The sequence below is a fragment of the Coregonus lavaretus genome (assembly GCF_964263955.1).
Source record: "Coregonus lavaretus genome assembly, chromosome: 2".
Lineage (NCBI taxonomy): Eukaryota > Metazoa > Chordata > Actinopteri > Salmoniformes > Salmonidae > Coregonus > Coregonus lavaretus.
The window spans coordinates 2844634-2867501 of record NC_139989.1 but is presented as its reverse complement, the minus strand read 5'-3'; the positions used below and the strand labels follow the sequence as shown (position 1 = coordinate 2867501).

Genomic DNA, 22868 nt, shown 5'->3' with positions numbered 1-22868 from the left:
TAACCGTCCACCGTATGTGTCTTCCATATGTGTCTTGCCTCGCAGTCGTGTGATTCGCTGAAATTGAATGATGACAAATACTTTACTCAGTAGGTCACTCCCATAGACCCTACCTGGGAGTCGGACCCTACCTGGGAGTCGGACCCTACCTGGGAGTCGGACCCTACCTGGGAGTCGGACCCTACCTGGGAGTCGGACCCTACCTGGGAGTCGGACCCTACCTGGGAGTTGAACCCTACCTGGGAGTCGGACCCTACCTGGGAGTCGGACCCTACCTGGGAGTCGGACCCTACCTGGGAGTCGGACCCTACCTGGGAGTCGGACCCTACCTGGGAGTCGGACCCCACCTGGGAGTCGGACCCTACCTGGGAGTCAGACCCTACCTGGGAGTTCTCAACTCATTGTACTGGGCATGTATTCTTTCCCTCTTGCACTCACTCACTCACTCACTCACTCACTCACTCACTCACTCACTCACTCACTCACTCACTCAATCACAGTGACAAGCACTTTGAAAGTAATGTTTGTTGTACCTCAGCACAACCATAACTGATGTTGGTTTAGGTAGAGAAACACTTATTTCAGTAGATGTTTATTGTAAATGTTTAACTGTTATTGATCTTTGGTTTCAGGTGAAACTCTGACCAGTGGACCCTGGATGGTCAACATGGAAGGCCAAGTCATAAGTGAGGGGACACAGCCCACTTTCGTGTCTGGCCTGGCAGCATTGTTCACATGCTACTACGTTTTCAACATTTCATACCAAGAAGAGGCTGCTTGCACGCTGGAATTTATTCAAAGGTAAGTGTGTGTCTCACTCACTCACGCTCTTCACTCACACACCACACACTCAAATGCTGTTTGTTTTATTGTTATGGTTTACAGTCTTCTAAATACTGTATTGTCTTTGTTTCAATGTTGTTATTCAGCATAAATCCACAGAAAGGTACAGTACAAAGCAGTGGAGGCTGCTGAGGGGAGGATGGCTCCTAATAATGTCTGGAATGGAGTATAATGGCTGGAATAGAATGGTATGAAACGTGTTTGATACCATTCCATTCATTCCATTCCGGCCAATTTTATGAAAATCCACTAGTACAAAGGCCAGCAAGGGGAAGGTTTCCAAGAAGACTGGGAGATCGGTCCAGAATAAACCAGTCTCTGTGAACCCTCATGTCTCCACAATGTTTTGGAAGTTGAGAGACTTTGAGTGGAACCTTTAGTTCAGTGAGTGGTCACAGTTTTGTCAGTTGTGTTTATTGTTTTTGTTGCAAGCCTGTAGGAGCATACTGCTCACGTTGGCCAAGGGGTAAACAGCCTGCTGCAGGCTAAGAAGGCTGGCTGGAAAAAGCTACAGAAAGTTGAGGATGAAAAACCAGATTCAGTTTTGTCATTTCTCTTGCCTCTTACAAGGGCTCAAGTTCAGACTGTGTTTGTCTCTCACTTTTCTCTCATCACAGAAGCAATACAAGCAGCCCGTTCTAGCAATCAAGTTTAAATAAGATAGTATTTGTAAGGCAAAGAAGACATGACTGTCTATAATCTGGATATACTTGTATTTTTCAAGAAATTGTTCATGATCCCTGATCATGCCAGTTGTCTAGTGTTAAGAGGCATTATTTTGTTCCTATCTTGACTAATTGATTACACCAGAGAGATTTGAGCCATTAGTTGCTTGGATAGTTGATTGCAATGTTTTGTTTTACACATTTACAAACATGCAAACTATATTTTTACAACTGCATTCCTCCCTGAAGCTTTTGACCATGTTAGATTTCAGCTAAATTGTTTCATTGTCATCTGATTATCATTGGAATGACTCTATTGGTTTAATGACATCATTATGACCTCTGTTTTGAATAGTTCTAGTCATTTTAAAACTTTATCACAGGAAGTAAACCACTAGCTAAAGCAAAGCCATGTCCTGGCACCTTTAGAAAGCCTATCATCGATTCTATAGGCATTTAGCCGCATAGACATGTTGCAATTCACGAACTATGGACAGCGACCGGTAGTCTACTTGGTTGGGCCCAGAGAAACTGTTACTGTCGTGGTAGAAATATTTGACTAGATAATCAACTCAAAAATATCTCTCAAGACATCGGAGCCTGTGAATTCAAGAATTAGACTTTATTGCAGAACAAAGCCCAGCTTGCTCCATGGAACAAAACTGTCTCCCTCCGGCTTAAAGATCTCTTATATCCACCCAAATGAAAAAACATGCGTACATTCCTAACTTTTTTTTAGTTCTGTACCACCCCTCTCATTCTATCATTCTATTGGCTGCGTGCTTAGGCCCCTTCTTAAAAGCCCCTTCTTAAAAAAACTAATGTAATGCATACCATATGTCTATAACAAACCCATGGCCACAGTTTAAAAGCCCCTGTGAAAGAACACATGCATTCATTTAAAACACAGCATATACTCCATGTCTATATTCCTTATTTAAGCATGTATCTGGATTATAAAATATCAAACATGTTCATTCTGTTTCACCATTATCATTTCATAACACATTATAAAACATTTATCATTCATCATCCTCCCCGGCCCCTGAGATTATGTGCATGTGGCCATGTGTCAGGTCATAAGGTCATAAGCATAAAGAAATGCTAACACTAGTTCCATTGTTACTTCAATCTCCACACAGCCATCACGTCATTGACATACCCAGACCAGCTGCAGGGAGTTTTTATGAAAAACACATAAATGTCTCTGCTCTGTATTCACCCTTCAACTGGTTCTCAATCCATAAACATTTTAAGGCATATAGGTTTTTAATTTTACAACATATCCATGCTTATTACTAATATTATTATTTTACCTTTGACCTCTCCCTACATTTGCCTTAATGATACATAAAATAATACCATATTAGCGATCATTTTGGAATTTAGTTTTTTGAGACAGACAGAGACAGAGACAGACCGAGACAGAAAGAAGGTAAAGACAGGTCAACTAAGACCGACTGTAATGATGGTTGTTGCTCACCTCCCCCATCTGTGGGTGTGGCAGTCCATAGCAGAATCACTACCAACACCAGATCCCTTAATGTAATGAAAACCTGAACTCTGGCCACCTCCACGGAGACCAGACACCAGGGTTATCGTCGTGGATACAAACTCCTCCCTATCTTATTGCATTGTGCAGAATATAGTACGAGCATACAGCACGCAACGCTGCTTGTCGAATCCGCATCCAGGATCCAAACAACAGTTTTTTAAGGTATAATACACATGAATGCCAGTAGATGGGGACCTAGTCCCACTAACACGTACTTACGCAAGGTGTGTGTGTGAATCCTTGTCTGCTGGCCCTCCTAACTCAGACCATTACCAATTCCTATGGAACTCTGATACACTTCCTGCCCAGTCATCTCCATTGGATCTATCTTAGACGCTGGGACGTCACACCCACAATGGATGTCTTCTTTGGGGAGTTTGGTCCAGCGGTGTGTGAATGGCCCCGTACTGTAACTGTCCTCCATGTTCTGTCATTGCATCACCCTCTGCTACTTGTGTGCTTCTGTCTTCCTCCCCTCCTTTATTCAGAGGCTGGTTGACTTCCTTACATTCATTAACATTAAACATGGTGTTATATATCACCTATTGGTTTAGTGCTGGAGGAAAACACACATTACATCTGATACACACACACACACACACACTATGTGATATGCACACACACACACACACACACACAGACACACCCACACACACACACACACACACACACACACACACATACACACACACTACACCCAATCCTACTGTATAAAGGCCATTCTACAGCCAGTCAAAACCACTTGTTGTGTTTCCAATGAGGCTCAGTCACTCTGGGTTTGACAGCCTGGGTTCAATATGTTTGACGATCAGTTAGCTAACTAGACTGTTTACTTTTCCCTAGATTGTGTGTTATTTTGTGTGCTTGCTAAAGACAATTTGGACTAACTTGATTGTTTCTGACATATGTTCATATTTACTTGTGTGCTTTTATTTACAACTGACACACTGTTGTTTTTGTAAAGAAGAAGAGATGTGCTTGTATATGTGTTCAGTGTGAACTCCAAGCACAGATAGGACAAATGGAAATTCATTTGCTTAGGTGTTAATCATGCAAACACATTCATTTTTTATTGTGGTGTGGTGTCAGTCAGATTCAAACCTATGATCTTCTGCTCTGGAATTAGTCCACTGAGCCTCCAGGATGGAGCTACCATGCCATATTTCTATTAACTCATACAAAGCTGTACATTTTTGTCTATTCAAACAAACCCTATTTCAAAGGCAACAAGCAATCATTAAGATCAGGTGAGGCCAATTAGTGGGCGCAGCCAACATACCTGATCACATTTAACAAGATAGAGGGGGATAGGTGAGTTTAGGGTGAGTTAGCAGGATTCAGACACACAAACAGCTAGTATGAGTAAATGCATGTAACCATTAGGACATTAATATTCCATGGACGTCAACCTGTGGCAGAGAGTGACTCTCCCTCTTCAGATGACTGTGTTACGTCTAAATTTGGGCAGAAAACCTTGAGATGGGAGACAGTAAAATAGCAGAAACTGAAAGCTGTTCATCAAAAGCCACCAATGTAACCCTCCTCTCTGTCCATCAGGAGGTGGTTGTGTTAAATGTTTCAACAGATTATGAAGTCATCATCATCATAACTTACCTCTCAGCAGGTAACATATCACTGCTGCTATAATCACTGCTGCTACTGCTGCTATTGTTATACCAGTGATTGAACCTGGACTCAGTCCATCTGAAACTGAAGGAGAAAATACAGAGCTGCAGTTTTATTGTTGAATGTGATCATGTGACTTACAGTGAGGGTAAATAGTAAAAGTAAACTTTGTACCATCAGATGGTTTATCAGGTGTGATCTCCAGGTAGGTGAGGACCAGGTGTGTGTCTCTGGCAGTAGAGAGTTCACAGCTGTAGATTCCCTGGTGGACCACGGTTAGCTTGTGGAGCTGAAGGCTGCCAGAGTCAGACAAACTCTGAACCTGCTCCTTCCACTGGTCGTTAACGTACATCTGAGATGTGCCCTTGGTGTAGGTGGAGGTGAGGATGGTGTCTATCTGGTTGAACCTCCAGGTGAGGTTAAAGGTCAGGAGGTCAGACTGAGAGACACTGCAGGGGATGGACACTTCACCTCTTGGAGAACCTTGGACCGGATCTGAAATTATGTGATGAGAAAGTGCCTTTTTCGCTTGATCTTTGCATACTGTCTCACATTGTTGTGTTATTTTTGTAGAGTTTATAGCCAGAAAAATTGATTGATTGATTTATAAATTGTTTGATTAATAGGTTGATCAATTGATTACCTTGCTGTTTCAGGGTTGCTGTCCTTTCTACTGTCCCAGAGGTCACGGTACAGATGTTGGTTCGGTTTCTGATAAACTGTTTTGTGCTGGTGATGTCATAGAGGGCCCAATCATCCAACTTAATGCTGGTATAGTTCTGTATGGTTCCAGGCTCAAATGAAAGGTCAGAGGGGGGGTCAATGGACCAGGTGAGTTTAGGCTCAGGGTAGATACCTGTAGAATTGCAGGTGATGATGTCATCTGATAACTGTATGTCCACCAAGCGGACTGGAGCTGCAACAAAGTAGACATTACACATGGAGCAGCCATAAAGTGATCATCACAGACAGACAGACAGACAGACATTCCGTACCCTCCACTGCCATGTTAATGAAGGACTCCTTGTTGCCTTTAATAGTGCTGGTGTAACACTTGTATCTGCCCTGGTCCTGGAGTGTGAGTCCTCTCAGCAGTAGTGAAGCGTTTCCTTTGGGGATCTGGTCATTGAACAGGGCTGTTCTCCCTCTGTAACGCTGGCTCTGCAGCTTGAGCTGATCTGTACTGTAGTAGTAGGAGTGGACGGTCAGGTCCTTGTCTTCTGGTTTCAGCCAGGAGATGAATTCATCACTGCCAGGCTGGAAGCTGCAGGCCAGGACACAATCCTCTGAGAACAGACAGGTTACATGGATGTCTGCAAGAGAATAAACACACACGTTAAATGAGCATCTGGACAAGATGGGATTCAAACACAGACTCCTATACTCCCCAATATTCAGATACCTTGGTAAAGTGAGTAGGCCCTTGGTTTATATCAGAGCGTTATTAACCTGTTATTATTGTTAATATTGTTAATATTAACCTGAGTTTAATCTGTCATTGTGGTCCTCCTCTGTCCTTCACCCACCCCCCTCCTCACCCACAGCACCTAACTAAAATCACAATCTAAGTAAAGACTCCAGTCAGACCTGAATGACTACACTTCCTTCATGCCTCTAATCATACCACACTCATTCAGCAATCATTTACATTGTTAAACCATCTTAGCCTGTCCTGTCTGTTAAGTTGAATCACTGATCATCCATTAGTTCTTCAAACATAACCACAGAGACACTTTCTAGAGTCCTCATAGTCATTCACTTGATCACATGATGATTAATCTACACTGAACAAAAATATAAATGCAACATGTAAAGTGTTGGTCCCATGTTTCATGAGCTGAAATTAAAGATCCCAGAAATGTTCCATGTGCACAAAAAACGTATTTCTCTAAAATGTTTTGGACAAATTTGTTTACATCCTTGTTCGTGACCATTTCTCCTTTGTCAAGATAATCCATCCACGTGACAGGTGTGGCTTATCAAGAAACGAATTAAACAGCATGATCATTACACAGGTGCATCTTGTGGTGGGGACAATAGAAGGCCACTCTAAATTGTGCAGTTTTGACACACAACACAATGCCACAGATGTCTCAAGTTTTGAGGGAGCGTGCAATTGGCATGCTGACTGCAGGAATGTCCACCAAAGCGGCATAAGCCGCCTCCAACGTTGTTTTAGAGTATTTGGCAGTACGTCCAACCAGCCTCACAACCGCAGACCACGTGTATGATGTATGTTTCAGCATGATAATGCACGGCCCCATGACGCAAGAATCTGTACACATTTACTGGAAGCTAAAAATGTCCCAGTTCTTCCATGGCATGCATTCTCACCAGACATGTCACCCTTTAATGCTCTGGATCAACGTGTACAATAGCGTGTTCCAGTTCCTGCCAATATCCAGCAACTTCGCACAGACATTGAAGAGGAGTGGGGCAACATTCCACAAGCCACAATCAACAGCCTGATCAAGTCTATGTTAAGGAGATGTGTCGTGCTGCATTAGGCAAAGGGTGGTCACACCAGATACTGACTGGTTTTCTGATCCACCCCCCTACCTTTTTGTTAACGTATCTGTGACCAACAGATGCATATCTGTTTTCCCGGTCATGTTAAATCCATAGATTAGGGCCTAATGAATTGATTTCAATTGACTGATTTCTTTATATGAACTGTAACTCAGTCAAATCTTTGAAATTGTTGCATGTTGTATTTATATTTTTGTTCAGTGCATTCGGAAAGTATTCAGACCCCTCGACTTTTTCCACATTTTGTTACGTTACAGCCTTATTCTAAAATTGATTTTGAGATGTTTTTCAGCAGCAGGGACTGGAAGACTAGTCAGGATCGAGGATGAACAGAGCTAAGTACAGAGAGATCCTTGATGAAAACCTCCCCCAGAGTGCTCAGGACCTCAGACTGGGGCGAATGTTCACCTTCCAACAGGACAACAACCCTAAGCACACAGCCAAGACAATGAAGGAGTGGCTTCGGGACAAGTCTCTGAATGTCCTTGAGTGGCCCAGCCAGAGCCCAGACTTGAACCTTGTCGTGTATTGGGATTATGCCTTTTTTAAATGTTTTTCTTGAAGAAATGGAATGTTGTTTATGTTAGGTCAAATGTAGCCGTTTGGAGGGTGACGCCCCAGGGGAGACTGGTGATTGGCCAGAAGAGGGAGCCACCCATCTTTTTGCATTGTTTATAAATAGGGGCTAGACAAAGAAAGTGCAGAACGGCCATTGCAATCTGGGACGCCGTTCTCCGGATGTCATGACATCTGTCACTTATGCTGAAGCTTGTGATATGAATAAACCTTATGATCCAAGTTCAGTATGAGCGGACTCCTTTGTTCATCAGCAATAATTGCCACCATTCACCCGATACGACAAATGGCGCCCAACGTGGGGCTGGTCTGCAAATCTCCTTTGCTCATTTGTAGCCGCCAAGCTAACTCAAGCTAACTCGGTCTGAAGTCATGACCAGACAAGGGTGAGTTTTTTCCTCACAAGCTTTGTGAGATTGTTAGGTTGGATACTGCTTTTGTACACTGGAGAAATGTACCATACGACCGTGCCTCGTGTGGCGTTATTGCTGATAGCTGGGGGTCTGGCTAATCATTATAAAAAATTTAAACCAGCGCAAAAGTGGGTAGAGCTTATGGATTGTTTATAGAGATGTGTTGCTTGAATAGTAAGTCAAAAACAATCGGGGCCAAGATATGTATACAAGTTAGGACATTGCAGGATTTGATAAGCCCTCGGAACAAACGGGGCGACCCCTATGGTGGGCCATAAATCCTGGTAACGCGCTATGTGTTGTCAGGTCAGTCTTGGACTGGAGTTTGGTTGTAGATTTAGTGGGGGTTGCTTGCCCATCTTCTGTCCGACGGGATATCTGCTTGGGGGGGACCGCTCATTAAATATCCAGAACTCACGGCAGCCTAAAGTTAGGACAAAGGAAAAAGTAATTAAAGACGCAATGTCGGGTACATTGTTTTTATGCTACATGGTGCATACAGGCTAAGGCTAAATGCTAATGCTAAATGCTAATATGCTGCATGCTAACATGTGACCGTGGAGGTCCACTGCGATGGGAGAAAGCCTCTTAAATTATGTTTGTATGTGGAATTTCGTTGTGAGCGCTGTTAAATGTTGTTTGACTATGAGGGGGAAACGGAGGTACAGCAGGACTGTTAACCGTCTATTTGGGGTTGGGGAGAGATCTAAGAATCTCCCTTCCACGGTGAAAAAGTATTTTTGAATGTATCGCGCATGCGTGGGATTTTACTAAACAACACATCTGTGTCGCAGGGGGAGACAGAGAGACACAGACGAGGGAACAAAGAGGAGAGATTTTAACACTAATCTTATAGTTTTAAAGCGGCTGCTGTTTGAAAATGAAACTATTTGTTGAGATGTAGTGAATTTATAAAGTAAATATATGTTGACGGATTATAATGAATTAAATTAAATGACGGATTAAAAATTAAATAAAAATGTTATGGATCTATTTAGTCCTGAGTTGATTCTTAGAGCGAAGGTGAATGAAGGAATGTTGAATATGGTTGAGATAACTCAGTGATTGCAGTAACTACTAAAATATTTTTCTGTGTCTCTGTTTTTGTCATATGAGAGACGACAGGAGAGAGAGAGAAGGAGAGGGGGTGCTGACGTACACGTCATGTGACGCGACAGAGGATCAGATATCAGGCTAGTTCACAAAATCTTCCCCTAACATGATATGTGATGTTATGACAATTTCACATAGGCTTGGCAAATACTATTTCATAAAAAATTGCATTTTGGAGGCTATGTGCATCACTGGGGTTGATTGGAGTTGTGTTGGGAATCAAGGACTGACATTATTCTGTAAATTTAAGATAATTAGGTGCTTATAGAGCAAGGGGTTATGGGAATTGTAGTCTGAAGTTGACTACTTGCATTTGATGGGTTGTGGTAAGATAGCCACCACTAATTGATAAATTGGTGACATAGGATGTAGAAATAAAAAATTGGTTTTAATTATTCATAATTTTTAATTGATTTTTTAATTGATTTTTTATTTTAATTAGAAATGGTTTTTGAATAGAAATTTTAATTGAATTATTTCATAGTCATAGTTTTATTGATTTATAATAAAAAATTTTGGGGGGTTGTTAGGTTATATTAATAATTAAAGGGGGGAAGCCATAGGCTATATAGTCTAAAATAAAATAATTCACGATAAAGTAATATAAAAGGGTTGTTACAATGGGGAAAAACGACATCAAGGCTATGAAGGTGATTACACCGGTTGATATGGAAAAATAGTAATCCTTTAACTAAAGTATTGCTAGGTTATCCGGCAAATGAAACAAAAGTTGCCCTTCATTCTCAAACAAAAACTGATAAAAGATTCCAGTGATAAGATAAAGGTATAGAGAAAATGCTAAAGGAAGAAAAGGCGACAGGAAAACTAATGGCAGAAGTTAGTACACCTTTCTCACATACGGATTCAGCAAAAAGACGCCCACCTTACGAGAAGGAAGTAGAGCTTAGGGATGTTTATCCTCAGCTTCCAGGGATCATCCAGGAGGGTGATTGTTGCATCAGAGATGAAGATGAATAATAGATAGAGGACAAGCAGAAACGACAATGAAGATGAATCCAAAACTCCAGAAGGAAGAAAATGAGATGTCTGAAAGAGAAGAGTGAGGTTAAGGAAGATGGAACTTGAAGAAGATGATGAAGATGAAGATCAGAGTGATTGAGAAGAGATCATGGGTGGATATGACTCTGTGATCAGAAGGAAGTTGGCAAGAGAGGAAAGAAGGATACTAGAGATTTGATCTCTGATGGAAGTTGAAGGAAGAAGGATACAAGAGATTCGAGTTCAGATGAAGACAGCGATAAAGAGGAGACTAGAGGTGCTGTGTATTCAAAAGGAGTTTATCCTACAAGGACTGGCACAGAAGAAATAGTAAGAAGATGATGGAAGATGATATTTCGAGGACAGAACTTAGAATATAAGCTGTTGAAGAATCCTGATATGTCAACACCAAGAAAGAACAGGACGAAGAAACTCTCAAAAAACTCAATCATACAACTGGTGGAGAAGAGAAGCTTTGGTTAGGAAGAATCAGAGTGAACCAAATCAACAATCACTGTTACAGCTTCAACTGAACAATATCAAATGCAATTGTACCAGCCAAGGGGGGTACCAGGTGTTTCATATCCACAGCCAGTTTCTGGACAGACACAGAATTGGAGAGGAAGAGGACGAGAAGGCTTAGAAGGAGGAGGAAGATTTCAGCTACACTTCCAGCAACTTTCAGAAGACTGTTATAATTATGGACAGGTTGGTTACTTTACCTGTGAGTGCAACAAGTCAGGAGGAAACAACAGAGAACATTTCTAAGGAAGATAAAGGAGCAAGTGAAGATCACCTGTTCTCCAGGTGAACCCTAAGGATTCTAGAGTGCCTAGAAGATACGAAGGGGGGTGTCAGCTGATAGCATCGATTAGAGAAGAAGAGAAAATATCCAACAATTGAAGTAAAAACAGGACTATGAGAAGTGATAGTGAATAGTGTAAAAGCTTTTATCTGTGTTGAGCCTAAAGAGGTTAAACATCTCACTATGTAAAATCAACTAAGGATAGGGATTTGAGGTAGTAAAACAGTTAACTACTCTTAAGGAACCAATTGAGCTCTGCTATAGAACTCAAAGAGAAATCAAAATAGACATACTAATATTAGTACCTATTGCATTGTTGGGAAGAGATGCATTGTTTAAATTGAATTGTACAATAAGATGTACACTAAACGGCTGTCTGGTAGAAGATTTTATAAAGTAGGGTTTTTGGGAATCATATTTGCTTAAAAAGATAATATCATAGGAAGGATGATAATCTATTAGACTGCCTATTAGACAATCTGTCTGAAAAATAAAGTTAAAAGGGGTGACTGTTATTCTGGGTTACATTCTTACACCAAGAGATTTCAGGCTAGGCTAAAAGGTGTTTAGTCGTTTGCCAAGTCTGTGTGTAAAGAAGTCAGAAGCAGGTGGGGACTTTCCCAATCACATATCCAAAAAATTTGGTGGTAAAGGGGATTTTGTGAATAAATCAGTGGAAAAGGTTTTTAAAGGTTAGGAGAAAAGATTAGATTAAAAAGTTAGGAGAACTAGGTTGAAGACAGTAAGCTAAGTTTCAAAGTTAGTAGTAAGAGAGAGAGAACAGTGGTGAAGGACACTTTAGAGTAGGGAGATCAAGTTAATTATAGGTGTATTTTTATAATCAAAAGTTTGAAAGTTAGGGTTTAGAGTAGGAAGAGAGAGTGAATGTAAGTTACATTTACGTCATTTGACACTAGTGGTGATAGATGGAAGTACAAGCAAAGAGTTCAAAGCTTTGGGGAAAATGGATGAAGTAACTAAGGACATTAACACTTCAGTCTATTAAAACAACAGTGGGAAGCAATTTAACTCTTTCAACATTGATAGTTATTAAAGCCATAAATATATCGCATTTGATTATAAGGGAACCAATAGCTCCAGCACCAATTTTAGGAGGAAAAATACTTATTAGGGTTAGGATGGGGACGTTCCTCCCACATGGAGAGATAATTATGGAGAATAAGTATTGTTATCAGGACCAGGAGTAGAAGCTGTTGCCCCTAATCAAAGAAGGTCAGGAAGAATATGTTACAGTAGTCACTCCAACAGTAAATAATGCACATAGGATATTGGTAACTTTGCCACTAGAAATAATTAAGGTTAATACATCAACTAAGTCAACTACTTTAATGGTAACTTTGGAAAGGGATTAATGATACGATGGCAATAGCAAATGTAGGACGACACCGACAACAACTTTTCTGAAATTAAAGGAGGCAGCAAGAGGGACTCAGGGGTTTATGTTACGGATGGAGAGTGCTGTCAATGATAGTACGAATAGGGTTAAAATAGGAGAACAGATAGTAGTAGAGAGAATAAGGATACTATCATGGAAGTACAGGATGAGGTCTTTGATTTTAATGACAGACAAGGAGAGGTATCTGATCAGTACCGCTCGTTAGGGAAGAGAGAAACTAAATGGAGTGGTTTGATTCTTCTGTTGTGAAAATTAGAGATAGATGGGCAGGTTCCAGCAGCTCATTCTGTAAGATCAGTGAGGAATCTTGAGGGTCCATGTCTGTTGAGAATTCCAGCAACAAACATGTTAGAGACGGTCGCTCGACCTCTATCAAGTATGTGTCAATCTTATGCTTTGTCATGACTGTTGTATCAGCAACAACAATCAGTAACAGATAAAATAATGTCATTGTCAAAACATTTGTTTAAGCCTAGGGTTAGGTGTTATTGGGTTAAGTGAATTAACTTATGTGAATTTGTTAGATGGGAAGAAAAACAGGTAACAGCAAACCCTGAAGTATTGGAGGTGAAACCATTGAGGGCTAAAAGTTGTTTTTGTTCTAATAAAACATATGATATAAGGGGTATGTTTATGGGAATATCAGATTGTGATGATTATATGATGACTTTGGATAAGCATGAACATAAGGTTAGAGATGACAAATAATATGTTACTTTTTATGTTCCAGTTAGTAAGAAGAGCAGGACTTTGATGGTTAAAAGATTAGCTTTTGCCTGACAATGTGACTATGGGGAATTTTAGAGATATTTGGAGGGTTTGTGGTGATGAAATATATATTCTTACCCTATTGATGGACAGGATGTTGTTACATGTCGACGTTGAAGCTTCCATATGAGGCTTTTACCATTATAAGAGGGGTAGCACCGGACACAGATAAATCTAGGGTTAAAAGGGTGAAAAGAGACATGTTATAGTCTTCAAGTCTATCATTGAAGGATAAATCTAAGGGAGAAGGGGGGACTTTTTCCATGGTATGGTGTAACATTTGGGAAGATCATATTGATAAGGTTAGTTATACTTTGAGTCCAGATAGTTCAGATATTATCACTAGGGTTATATATGCATTGAAGAATATAAGGGATGCATTTGGTAGATCTGAAGGAGCGGAAGTGAGCGAAGACTTGGTTGCAAGATCAGGTAGGCCAGTAGGGGCAGTGATGGTTCAGATTTTAGTTGCAGCTTTGATAGCACTGTGTGTGAGGTTTGTAATTTGTTACTGACCTTTGAGAAAGCTATGATATTGAGATAGGTTGGAGAGTGATGCCTGGAGACAACACTCAGATGCCGATGTTGACTGTTCCTGATCTGGATGAAGATGGACAAGTGGAACTGAATGGATAAATATCTTTTTTGATTATTTAATCATTTTTCAAAAAAAATTCTCCAATATTAGTGTGATTTTAGTATGATTTTATGAATCAAAGGGGGGAAGTGGGTTAATGTGATTCATACATCATTTATATATAATTTTTATATTCTTAGTTGATATTGATGTTTAATTTGAAAGTGTTGTTTTGCAAAAGATACTGTTTGGTCTTTCCTTTTCTTCCAGAAGCATGTGGGAGAACATGTGGAGATTGAAATACTCAAACAAGGACAATGTGAAAGGACAATGACTGGAGGAGATGAAACAAGAAAGGTGTGGAGAGATTCCGATTCCATCATCAACAATCCATTGGAAGTCGAGACTACGGGGAGATGAAGTGTAGTGGACTACATTCCAGTGTCTGCAATGAAATATAGACATATTTGATGTGTAATACATAATTGTGTCATATTCTTAGGTATTAATTTTTGTAGAATGATATTATGTTATTGAATACATGTGAGGAACTTAGATGTTTTTGTTTATTCCGTGAATGCTTAGGGACAGGGAGTCTAGGCAGGGAGAGGTCCACTATAGGGTCCAATGGGTTGACCAGCCTTAGAGTGGATATTTTTTGGATAGGATTTTGTTTGCAGGGGCTTACATGTGTATTTAATTGCATCATAGTTTCAAATGCATTTACATTGTTTATGAGTTTATCTGGAGTACCGAGGTGGTTGCCTGGGGCAGAGGGACCGTGAGAGAATTTTACTGTCTTGATTGATGGATGGATTTGGAACGAAGGTTGCCAGACAGTTTTTCGCTCTTACACTCCATAAAGATTTGTTCATATTTCATAGTAATGTATTCACACTTAATAAACAGTTATTCATATTTCATAGAAAGGTATTTACACTCTAGAGAATAATGTTTTTGGTTTAATGTTAAAGATACTCAATAAGATAAATTGTCACTTGTCATAATCCTATTCTGTTTGTTTTCGAGACTGTTTAGTCTCGAAGGGGGGAAATGTCGTGTATTGGGATTATGCCTTTGTTAAATGTTTTTAAGTGGAACTGAAAGAATGTTGATTTTAGTATCAAGAGGGAATGTTTTAGTGTAACGTCACATACAACAGACAGGAAGTGTGTTGTAGACAGGGGAGACTGGTGATTGGCCAGAAGAGGGAGCCCATATTTTTGCATTGTTTATAAGTAGGGGCTAAACGAGAGAGAGACAGAACGGCCATTGCAATCTGGGACGCCGTTCTCCAGACACCGCGGGTCTGTAACTTATGCTGTAACCTCGTGATTTTAATAAAAGCCTCTAACACGGTGCAGCTTGAGCGGACTCCTTGATTGACAGCAATAATTGCCACCATTCACCCGATACGACAAGAGCGAGCTGTGTCAAGAAGCAATATGGCTTGGCGGGTCGTGTTTCGGAGGACGCATGGCTCTCGACCTTTGCCTTTCCCTAGTCCGTAGCGGAGTTGCAGTGATGGCACAAGACTGTAACTACCAACTGGATATCACAAAATTGGGGAGAAAAAAGCCCTTTTTGTTAACGTATCTGTGACCAACAGATGCATATCTGTTTTCCCGGTCATGTTAAATCCATAGATTAGGGCCTAATGAATTGATTTCAATTGACTGATTTCTTTATATGAAATGTAACTCAGCCAAATCTTTGAAATTGTTGCATGTTGTATTTATATTTTTGTTCAGTGCATTCGGAAAGTATTCAGACCCCTCGACTTTTACCACATTTTGTTACGTTACAGCCTTATTCTAAAATTGATTTTGAGATGTTTTTCAGCAGCAGGGACTGGAAGACTAGTCAGGATCGAGGATGAACGGAGCTAAATACAGAGAGATCCTTGATGAAAACCTCCCCCAGAGTGCTCAGGACCTCAGACTGGGGTGAATGTTCACCTTCCAACAGGACAACAACCCTAAGCACACAGCCAAGACAACGCAGGAGTGGCTTCGGGACAAGTCTCTGAATGTCCTTGAGTGGCCCAGCCAGAGCCCAGACTTGAACCTTGTCGTGTATTGAGATTATGCCTTTGTTAAATGTTTTTCTTGAAGAAATTGAATGTTGTTTATGTTAGGTCAAATGTAGCCGTTTGGAGGGTGACGCCCCAGGGGAGACTGGTGATTGGCCAGAAGAGGGAGCCACCCATCTTTTTGCATTGTTTATAAATAGGGGCTAGACAAAGAAAGGGCAGAACGGCCATTGCAATCTGGGACGCCGTTCTCCGGATGTCATGACATCTGTCACTTATGCTGAAGCTTGTGATATGAATAAACCTTATGATCCAAGTTCAGTATGAGCGGACTCCTTTGTTCATCAGCAATAATTGCCACCATTCACCCGATACGACAACCTGATCGAACATCTCCGGACAGACCTGAAAATAGCTGTGCAGCAGTAACGCTCCCCATCGAACCTGACAGAGCTTGAGATGATCTGCAGAGAAGAATGGGAGAAACTCCCCAAATACAGATGTGCCAAGCTTGTAGCATCATACCCAAGAAGAATCAAGGCAAAAGGTGCTTCTACAATGTACTGAGTAAAGGGTAAGAATACTTATGTAAATGTGATATTTCCATTTTTTTTATTTTATAAAATTGCAAAAATTTCTAAAAACGTGTTTTTGCTTGGTCATTGTGGGGTATTGTTTGTAGATTGATGAAGGGGGAAAAAAAACATTTTAATCCATTTTAGAATAATGTTGTAACGTAACAAAATGTGGAAAAAGTCAAGGGGTCTGAATACTTTCCGAACGCACTGTATGTACTCCTCGAACGAAGGTGTATACAAAGGAGACGATTCTCTGATCTTAGCAGCGCCATTCTTACTCTTTCGCGTCATCGACCTTGCTCGCCTACGTGAATGTTGCAGTGCCACATCAAAAACGCTACAAAAGGTTCAATCTCTGGCTAGCGGCACTTGAATTTGGGGCAGCATTTTGATAATTGGCTGCCGCCCTCCGGCGCCCCTGTTCGGCTGCTACACCGCCGACCGCACCCTAGCCACCAGCTCATGGCGTTGCTGCAGTTCCCGCCCTCACCCCATTCCTGTTCCTCCCGAAATTCACTCCCACTATCTTGGTAGCTATGGTGATGTGTGTGTTTATATGGGATTATCCAATTGTGAAACATTAATAAAAAGGAATCTGCCAGTTAAATGATTGTTTTGTTTATGATGAAGCCGATTAGTGATTAAGGCAATAGCCTAACCTAGCCTGTTAATGTTAGCTAGCTACTACTAGTGGATATAATTTTAGCTAAAAGTAAGCTATATAGATTTGAAACAATTTGCTACCATGTCTAAGAGACAAAAACGATCAGGAAGCTAATATTTAAAAAAACGAATGAGAAAAGAGGCACCAAAGAAATTCGCTGCTGAAATGTATCAGCGTGCAGCAATGTCCATCAGCCTGTGTGGAGAATGACAAGCCTCCGAGGACATTCATTCGCCGAGAACGAGTCCCCGTTCGCTGAATCTAGCAGCGAAGAGCAAACCGGAGGAGTCCGAGCCATGCACTTCCACTGATGATGACAGCTCTCTGGCTGGACAAGAACAGGTGGTTGCACCAGGCCTAGCCACACTCAAAACAATGCCGGCGAAGACCCTACTATCTTGGACCCGGACTCAGATTCGTCGCTCCCTGTCCCCGATGACAGTGGTGGTGCTGCTGCTAAATCCAACTCCCAGACAAAAAACATAAAAGATCCCGGTGACTAGCCAAAATATATGAATGGATCTTTACGGGATATGTTAGTGCAGGCTGGGCCACATCAGGATAAAGAGGGGAATTTCCCAAGAGATGAGGGGCAACGAAAGTTTTCGGTTGCCCACTACAATAGGAGGATGGCGAACGGGGATTGAGTGGAGAGACCATGGCTTGTCTATTCCAAGCAAAACGATGCAGCCTTCTGTTTTTGCTGCAAGCTTTTTTCACAGGAGTGCAAATCTGCGCTGGTCAGGGATGGAACCAGGGACTGGAAGAATCTGTGCCACCTAATCAGCTCGCATGAGAAGTCGCATGACCACCTAGATAGTTTCCAAAGGTGGAAGGAGCTGGAGATCAGGCTGGTGTCCAAGCAAACTATCGATGCCCAAGCCCAACGGGCTATTGACGGAGAGACTCTCCACTGGCAGCAGGTGATGCAGAGGCTCATAGCCCTGATAAGCGTAATGGCCACCCAGAACATTGCGTTACGTGGGACCACCAATAGGCTGAACGAGCCAAATAATAGGAACTTTCTCAAGTTTGTGTTAATGCTGGGTATCTTTGATGGAGTCATGAAGGAGCATGTAAGGAGAGTACAGTCCAAAGAAACACATGTGCACTACCTCGGTAAAATAATCCAGAACGAAATCATTGACATGCTGGCACAAGAGATCCAGCAGACAGTGTGCAGTGATCTAAAAGCAGCCAAATATTTTTCTATAATTTTGGACTGCACACCAGACAAGAGCAAATCAGAGCAGATGACCATGGCGCCGCGTTTCGTTTCAACCGAGGATGATGGGTCAGTGCGCACGAGAGAGCACTTCCTGGAGTTTAGTGAACTGCTTGACGCAATGGGTGCGGGCATGACTGAGTTGCTCATCTCAAAACTACAGAAACATGGCATCGCCATCATGGACATTAGAGGGCAGGGGTATGACAACGGGGCGAATATGCGAGGGAGGCACAGCGGAGTTCAAAAGACCAGGCACCGGTCACCCAGGCACGGGCTGTGCTGGACTGACGACGCGCACCGCAGGCTTGGTGCGGGGAGCAGGAACGGGCCGGACCGGGCTGACGACGCGCACCACAGGCTTGGTGCGGGGAGCAGGGACGGGCCAGACCAGGCTGACGACGCGCACCCCTGGCTTGGTGCGGGGAGCAGGAACAGGCCGGGCCGGGCTGGCGACGCGCACCATTGGCTTGGTGCGGGGAGCAGGCACAGGCCGGGCCGGGCTGGCGACGCGCACCATTGGCTTGGTGCTGGATGCAGGAACAGGCCGGACCGGGCTGGCGACGCGCATCACAGGCTTGGTGCGAGGGACAGGAACAGGCCGGACCGCACTGGGAACACACACCACTGGCCTTACCCGGGGATCAGGAACGGGCCGGACCGGACTGGCAACACACCTCAGTACCTCTCGCCGTGCCTCTACATTTGCCTTCCCTCTACTCGCCAATGGCTCCCGTAACCCAGTGGCCTTCTCTCCTCGTCCACTAACTCGCCCCTTATCTGCCTCCAGCAGCCCCGTCGCCCACGGTGTGAGCCCCACCCTAAAAATGTATTGGGCTTGTCTCTCCCCCGTGGATATGGCCTCCATGGCTCTCGCCAGACTCTCCATCCTCTGCTCCCAAGTCCAACCTCTCTCCTCCTCACGCTGCTTGACCCAGTCGAGGTGGGATCTTCTGTCACGATCGTCAAACACAGTGGACCAAGGCGCAGCGTGATATGCGAACATACTTTTATTTATATTCACCCACACGAACAAAACAACAAAACGATACGTGAAGTCCTTGGTTTACAACACAAAACCAACACGGAACACGATCCCACAAAACACTGTGGAAAACAGGCTGCCTAAGTATGGTTCCCAATCAGAGACAACAAGCAACAGCTGACACTCGTTGCCTCTGATTGAGAACCACCCCGGCCAACACAGAAACACATGAGCTAGATAAAGAACCTAGAACACAAACACATAGAAACTACACACCCTGGCTCAACATAACAGAGTCCCAGAGCCAGGGCGTGACACGTATAAATTACAGTTGTATCAATGCATTGGTTGTGAACAGTGTAATCTCGTTCCCAGACACTTCCGCCCAAATGTGCAAAGGGTCTGCTGGACCAACATGTCAAACTTGGCCTTCGTTAGCAAATAGAAATACCGGGAGAAACTCCTGACGAATAGGCATTGGTATAATAGGCTTAATCTACCAACCAATCATCTCTCACAACCTCTTGCCCCTAACCGTCCACCGTATGTGTCTTCCATATGTGTCTTGCCTCGCAGTCGTGTGATTCGCTGAAATTGAATGATGACGAATACTATACTCAGTAGGTCACTCCCATAGACCCTACCTGGGAGTCGGACCCTACCTGGGAGTCGGACCCTACCTGGGAGTCAGACCCTACCTGGGAGTCGGACCCTACCTGGGAGTCGGACCCTACCTGGGAGTCGGACCCTACCTGGGAGTCGGACCCTACCTGGGAGTCAGACCCTACCTGGGAGTCGGACCCTACCTAAAAGTCGGACCCTACCTGGGAGTCGGACCCTACCTGGGAGTCGGACCCTACCTGGGAGTCGGACCCTACCTGGGAGTCAGACCCTACCTGGGAGTCAGACCCTACCTGGGAGTCGGACCCTACCTGGGAGTCGGACCCTACCTGGGAGTCAGACCCTACCTGGGAGTTCTCAACTCATTGTACTGTGTATGTATTCTTTCCCTCTTGCCTCACTCACTCACTCACTCACTCACTCACTCACTCACTCACTCACTCACTCACTCACTCACTCACTCACTCACTCACTCACTCACTCACTCACTCACTCACTAACTCACTCACTCACTCACTCACTCACTCACTCACTCACTCACTCAATCACAGTGACAAGCACTTTGAAAGTAATCTTTGTTGTACCTCAGCACAACCATAACTGATGTTGGTTTAGGTAGAGAAGCACTTATTTCAGTAGATGTTTATTGTAAATGTTTAACTGTTATTGATCTTTGGTTTCAGGTGAAACTCTGACCAGTGGACCCTGGATGGTCAGCATGGAAGGCCAAGTCATAAGTGAGGGGACACAGCCCACTTTCCTGTCTGGCCTGGCAGCATTGTTCACATGCTACTACGTTTTCAACATTTCATACCAAGAAGAGGCTGCTTGCACGCTGGAATTTATTCAAAGGTAAGTGTGTGTCTCACTCACTCACGCTCTTCACTCACACACCCACACACTCACATGCTGTTTGTTTTATTGTTATGGTTTACAGTCTTCTAAATATTGTATTGTCTTTGTTTTAATGTTGTTATTCAGCATAAATCCACAGAAAGGTACAGTCCAAAGCAGTGGAGGCTGCTGAGGGGAGGATGGCTCCTAATAATGTCTGGAATGGAGTATAATGGCTGGAATAGAATGGTATGAAACATGTGTTTGATACCATTCCATTCCGGCCAATTTTATGAAAATCCACTAGTACAAAGGCCAGCAAGGGGAAGGTTTCTAAGAAGACTGGGAGATTGGTCCAGAATAAACCAGTCTCTGTGAACCCTCATGTCTCCACTCTTCTTCGGAAGTTGAGAGACTTTGAGTGGAACCTTTAGTTCAGTGAGTGGTCACAGTTTTGTCAGTTGTGTTTATTGTTTTTGTTGCAAGCCTGTAGGAGCATACTGCTCACGTTGGCCAAGGGGTAAACAGCCTGCTGCAGGCTAAGAAGGCTGGCTGGAAAAAGCTACAGAAAGTTGAGGATGAAAAACCAGATTCAGTTTTGTCATTTCTCTTGCCTCTTACAAGGGCTCAAGGTCAGACTGTGTTTGTCTCTCACTTTTCTCTCATCACAGAAGCAATACAAGCAGCCCGTTCTAGCAATCAAGTTTAAATAAGATAGTATTTGTAAGGCAAAGAAGACATGTCTGTCTATAATCTGGATTTACTTGCATTTTTAAAGAAATTGTTCATGATCCCTGATCATTTCTTCCAGTGTAATTACACTATTGCCACCAGCCAGCAGCCTAGAAATGGCAGTATTGAGACACCATGTAGGCCCTATAGCTTCGTGAAATGTTAGGCCTAACCTGAGAAAGTGATGACCAAATAGCCTACCAATAAACATTTATCCACTAGCTAAAGCAAAGCCATGTCCTGGCACCTTTAGAAAGCCTATCATCGATTCGATAGGCATGCAGCCGCATAGACATGTTGCAATTTCAGCACTATGGACAGCGACCGGTAGTTTACTTGGTTGGGCCCAGAGAAACTGTTACACCAGTGGCTAGCGATCATTTTGGAATTTAGTTTTTTGAGACAGACAGAGACAGAGACAGACCGAGACAGAAAGAAGGTAAAGACAGGTCAACTAAGACCGACTGTAATGATGGTTGTTGCTCACCTCCCCCATCTGTGGGTGTGGCAGTCCATAGCAGAATCACTACCAACACCAGATCCCTTAATGTAATGAAAACCTGAACTCTGGCCATCTCCACGGAGACCAGACACCAGGGTTATCGTCGTGGATACAAACTCCTCCCTATCTTATTGCATTGTGCAGAATATAGTACGAGCATACAGCACGGAACGCTGCATGACGAATCCGCATTCAGGATCCAAACAGTTTTTTAAGGTGTAATACACATGAATGCCAGTAGATGGGGACCTAGTCCCACTAACACGTACTTACACAAGGTGTGTGTGTGAATCCTTGTCTGCTGGCCCTCCTAACTCAGACCATTACCAATTCCTATAGAACTCTGATACACTTCCTGCCCAGTCATCTCCATTGGATCTATCTTAGACGCTGGGACGTCACACCCACAATGGATGTCTTCTTTGGGGAGTTTGGTCCAGCGGTGTGTGAATGGCCCCGTACTGTAACTGTCCTCCATGTTCTGTCATTGCATCACCCTCTGCTACTTGTGTGCTTCTGTCTTCCTCCCCTCCTTTATTCAGAGGCTGGTTGACTTCCTTACATTAATCATGGTGTTATATATCACCTATTGGTTTAGTGCTGGAGGAAAACACACATTACATCTGATACACACACACACACTATGTGATACACACACACACACACACACACACACACACACACACACACACTACACCCAATCCTACTGTATAAAGGCCATTCTACAGCCAGTCAAAACCACTTGTTGTGTTTCCAATGAGGCTCTGTCACTCTGGGTTTGACGGCCTGGGTTCAATATGTGTGACGAT

General features: G+C 43.0%; 1 protein-coding gene and 1 long non-coding RNA gene across 2 annotated transcripts in view; one reads left to right on the top strand and one right to left on the bottom strand.

The window, feature by feature from the left end:
- Nucleotides 1-4091: 4091 nt before the first annotated feature.
- Nucleotides 4092-22313, bottom strand: LOC311143162 (CD276 antigen-like). The gene is made up of 6 exons (XM_084178950.1): nucleotides 22045-22313; nucleotides 5685-6002; nucleotides 5333-5605; nucleotides 4864-5184; nucleotides 4678-4773; nucleotides 4092-4536 (listed from the first exon to the last, which is right to left on the bottom strand). Exons 1-6 carry the CDS (start codon nucleotides 22130-22132, stop codon nucleotides 4499-4501), a joined length of 1134 nt encoding a protein of 377 aa, XP_084035076.1. The 5' UTR covers nucleotides 22133-22313; the 3' UTR covers nucleotides 4092-4498.
- LOC311143173 overlaps nucleotides 20284-22868 on the top strand; it is a 54674-nt gene continuing 52089 nt past the window's right edge. The window contains exons 1-2 of the long non-coding RNA XR_014614394.1: nucleotides 20284-20365; nucleotides 20675-20843. This is a non-coding gene — a long non-coding RNA (uncharacterized lncRNA). The remainder of the gene's footprint in view (nucleotides 20366-20674; nucleotides 20844-22868) is intronic.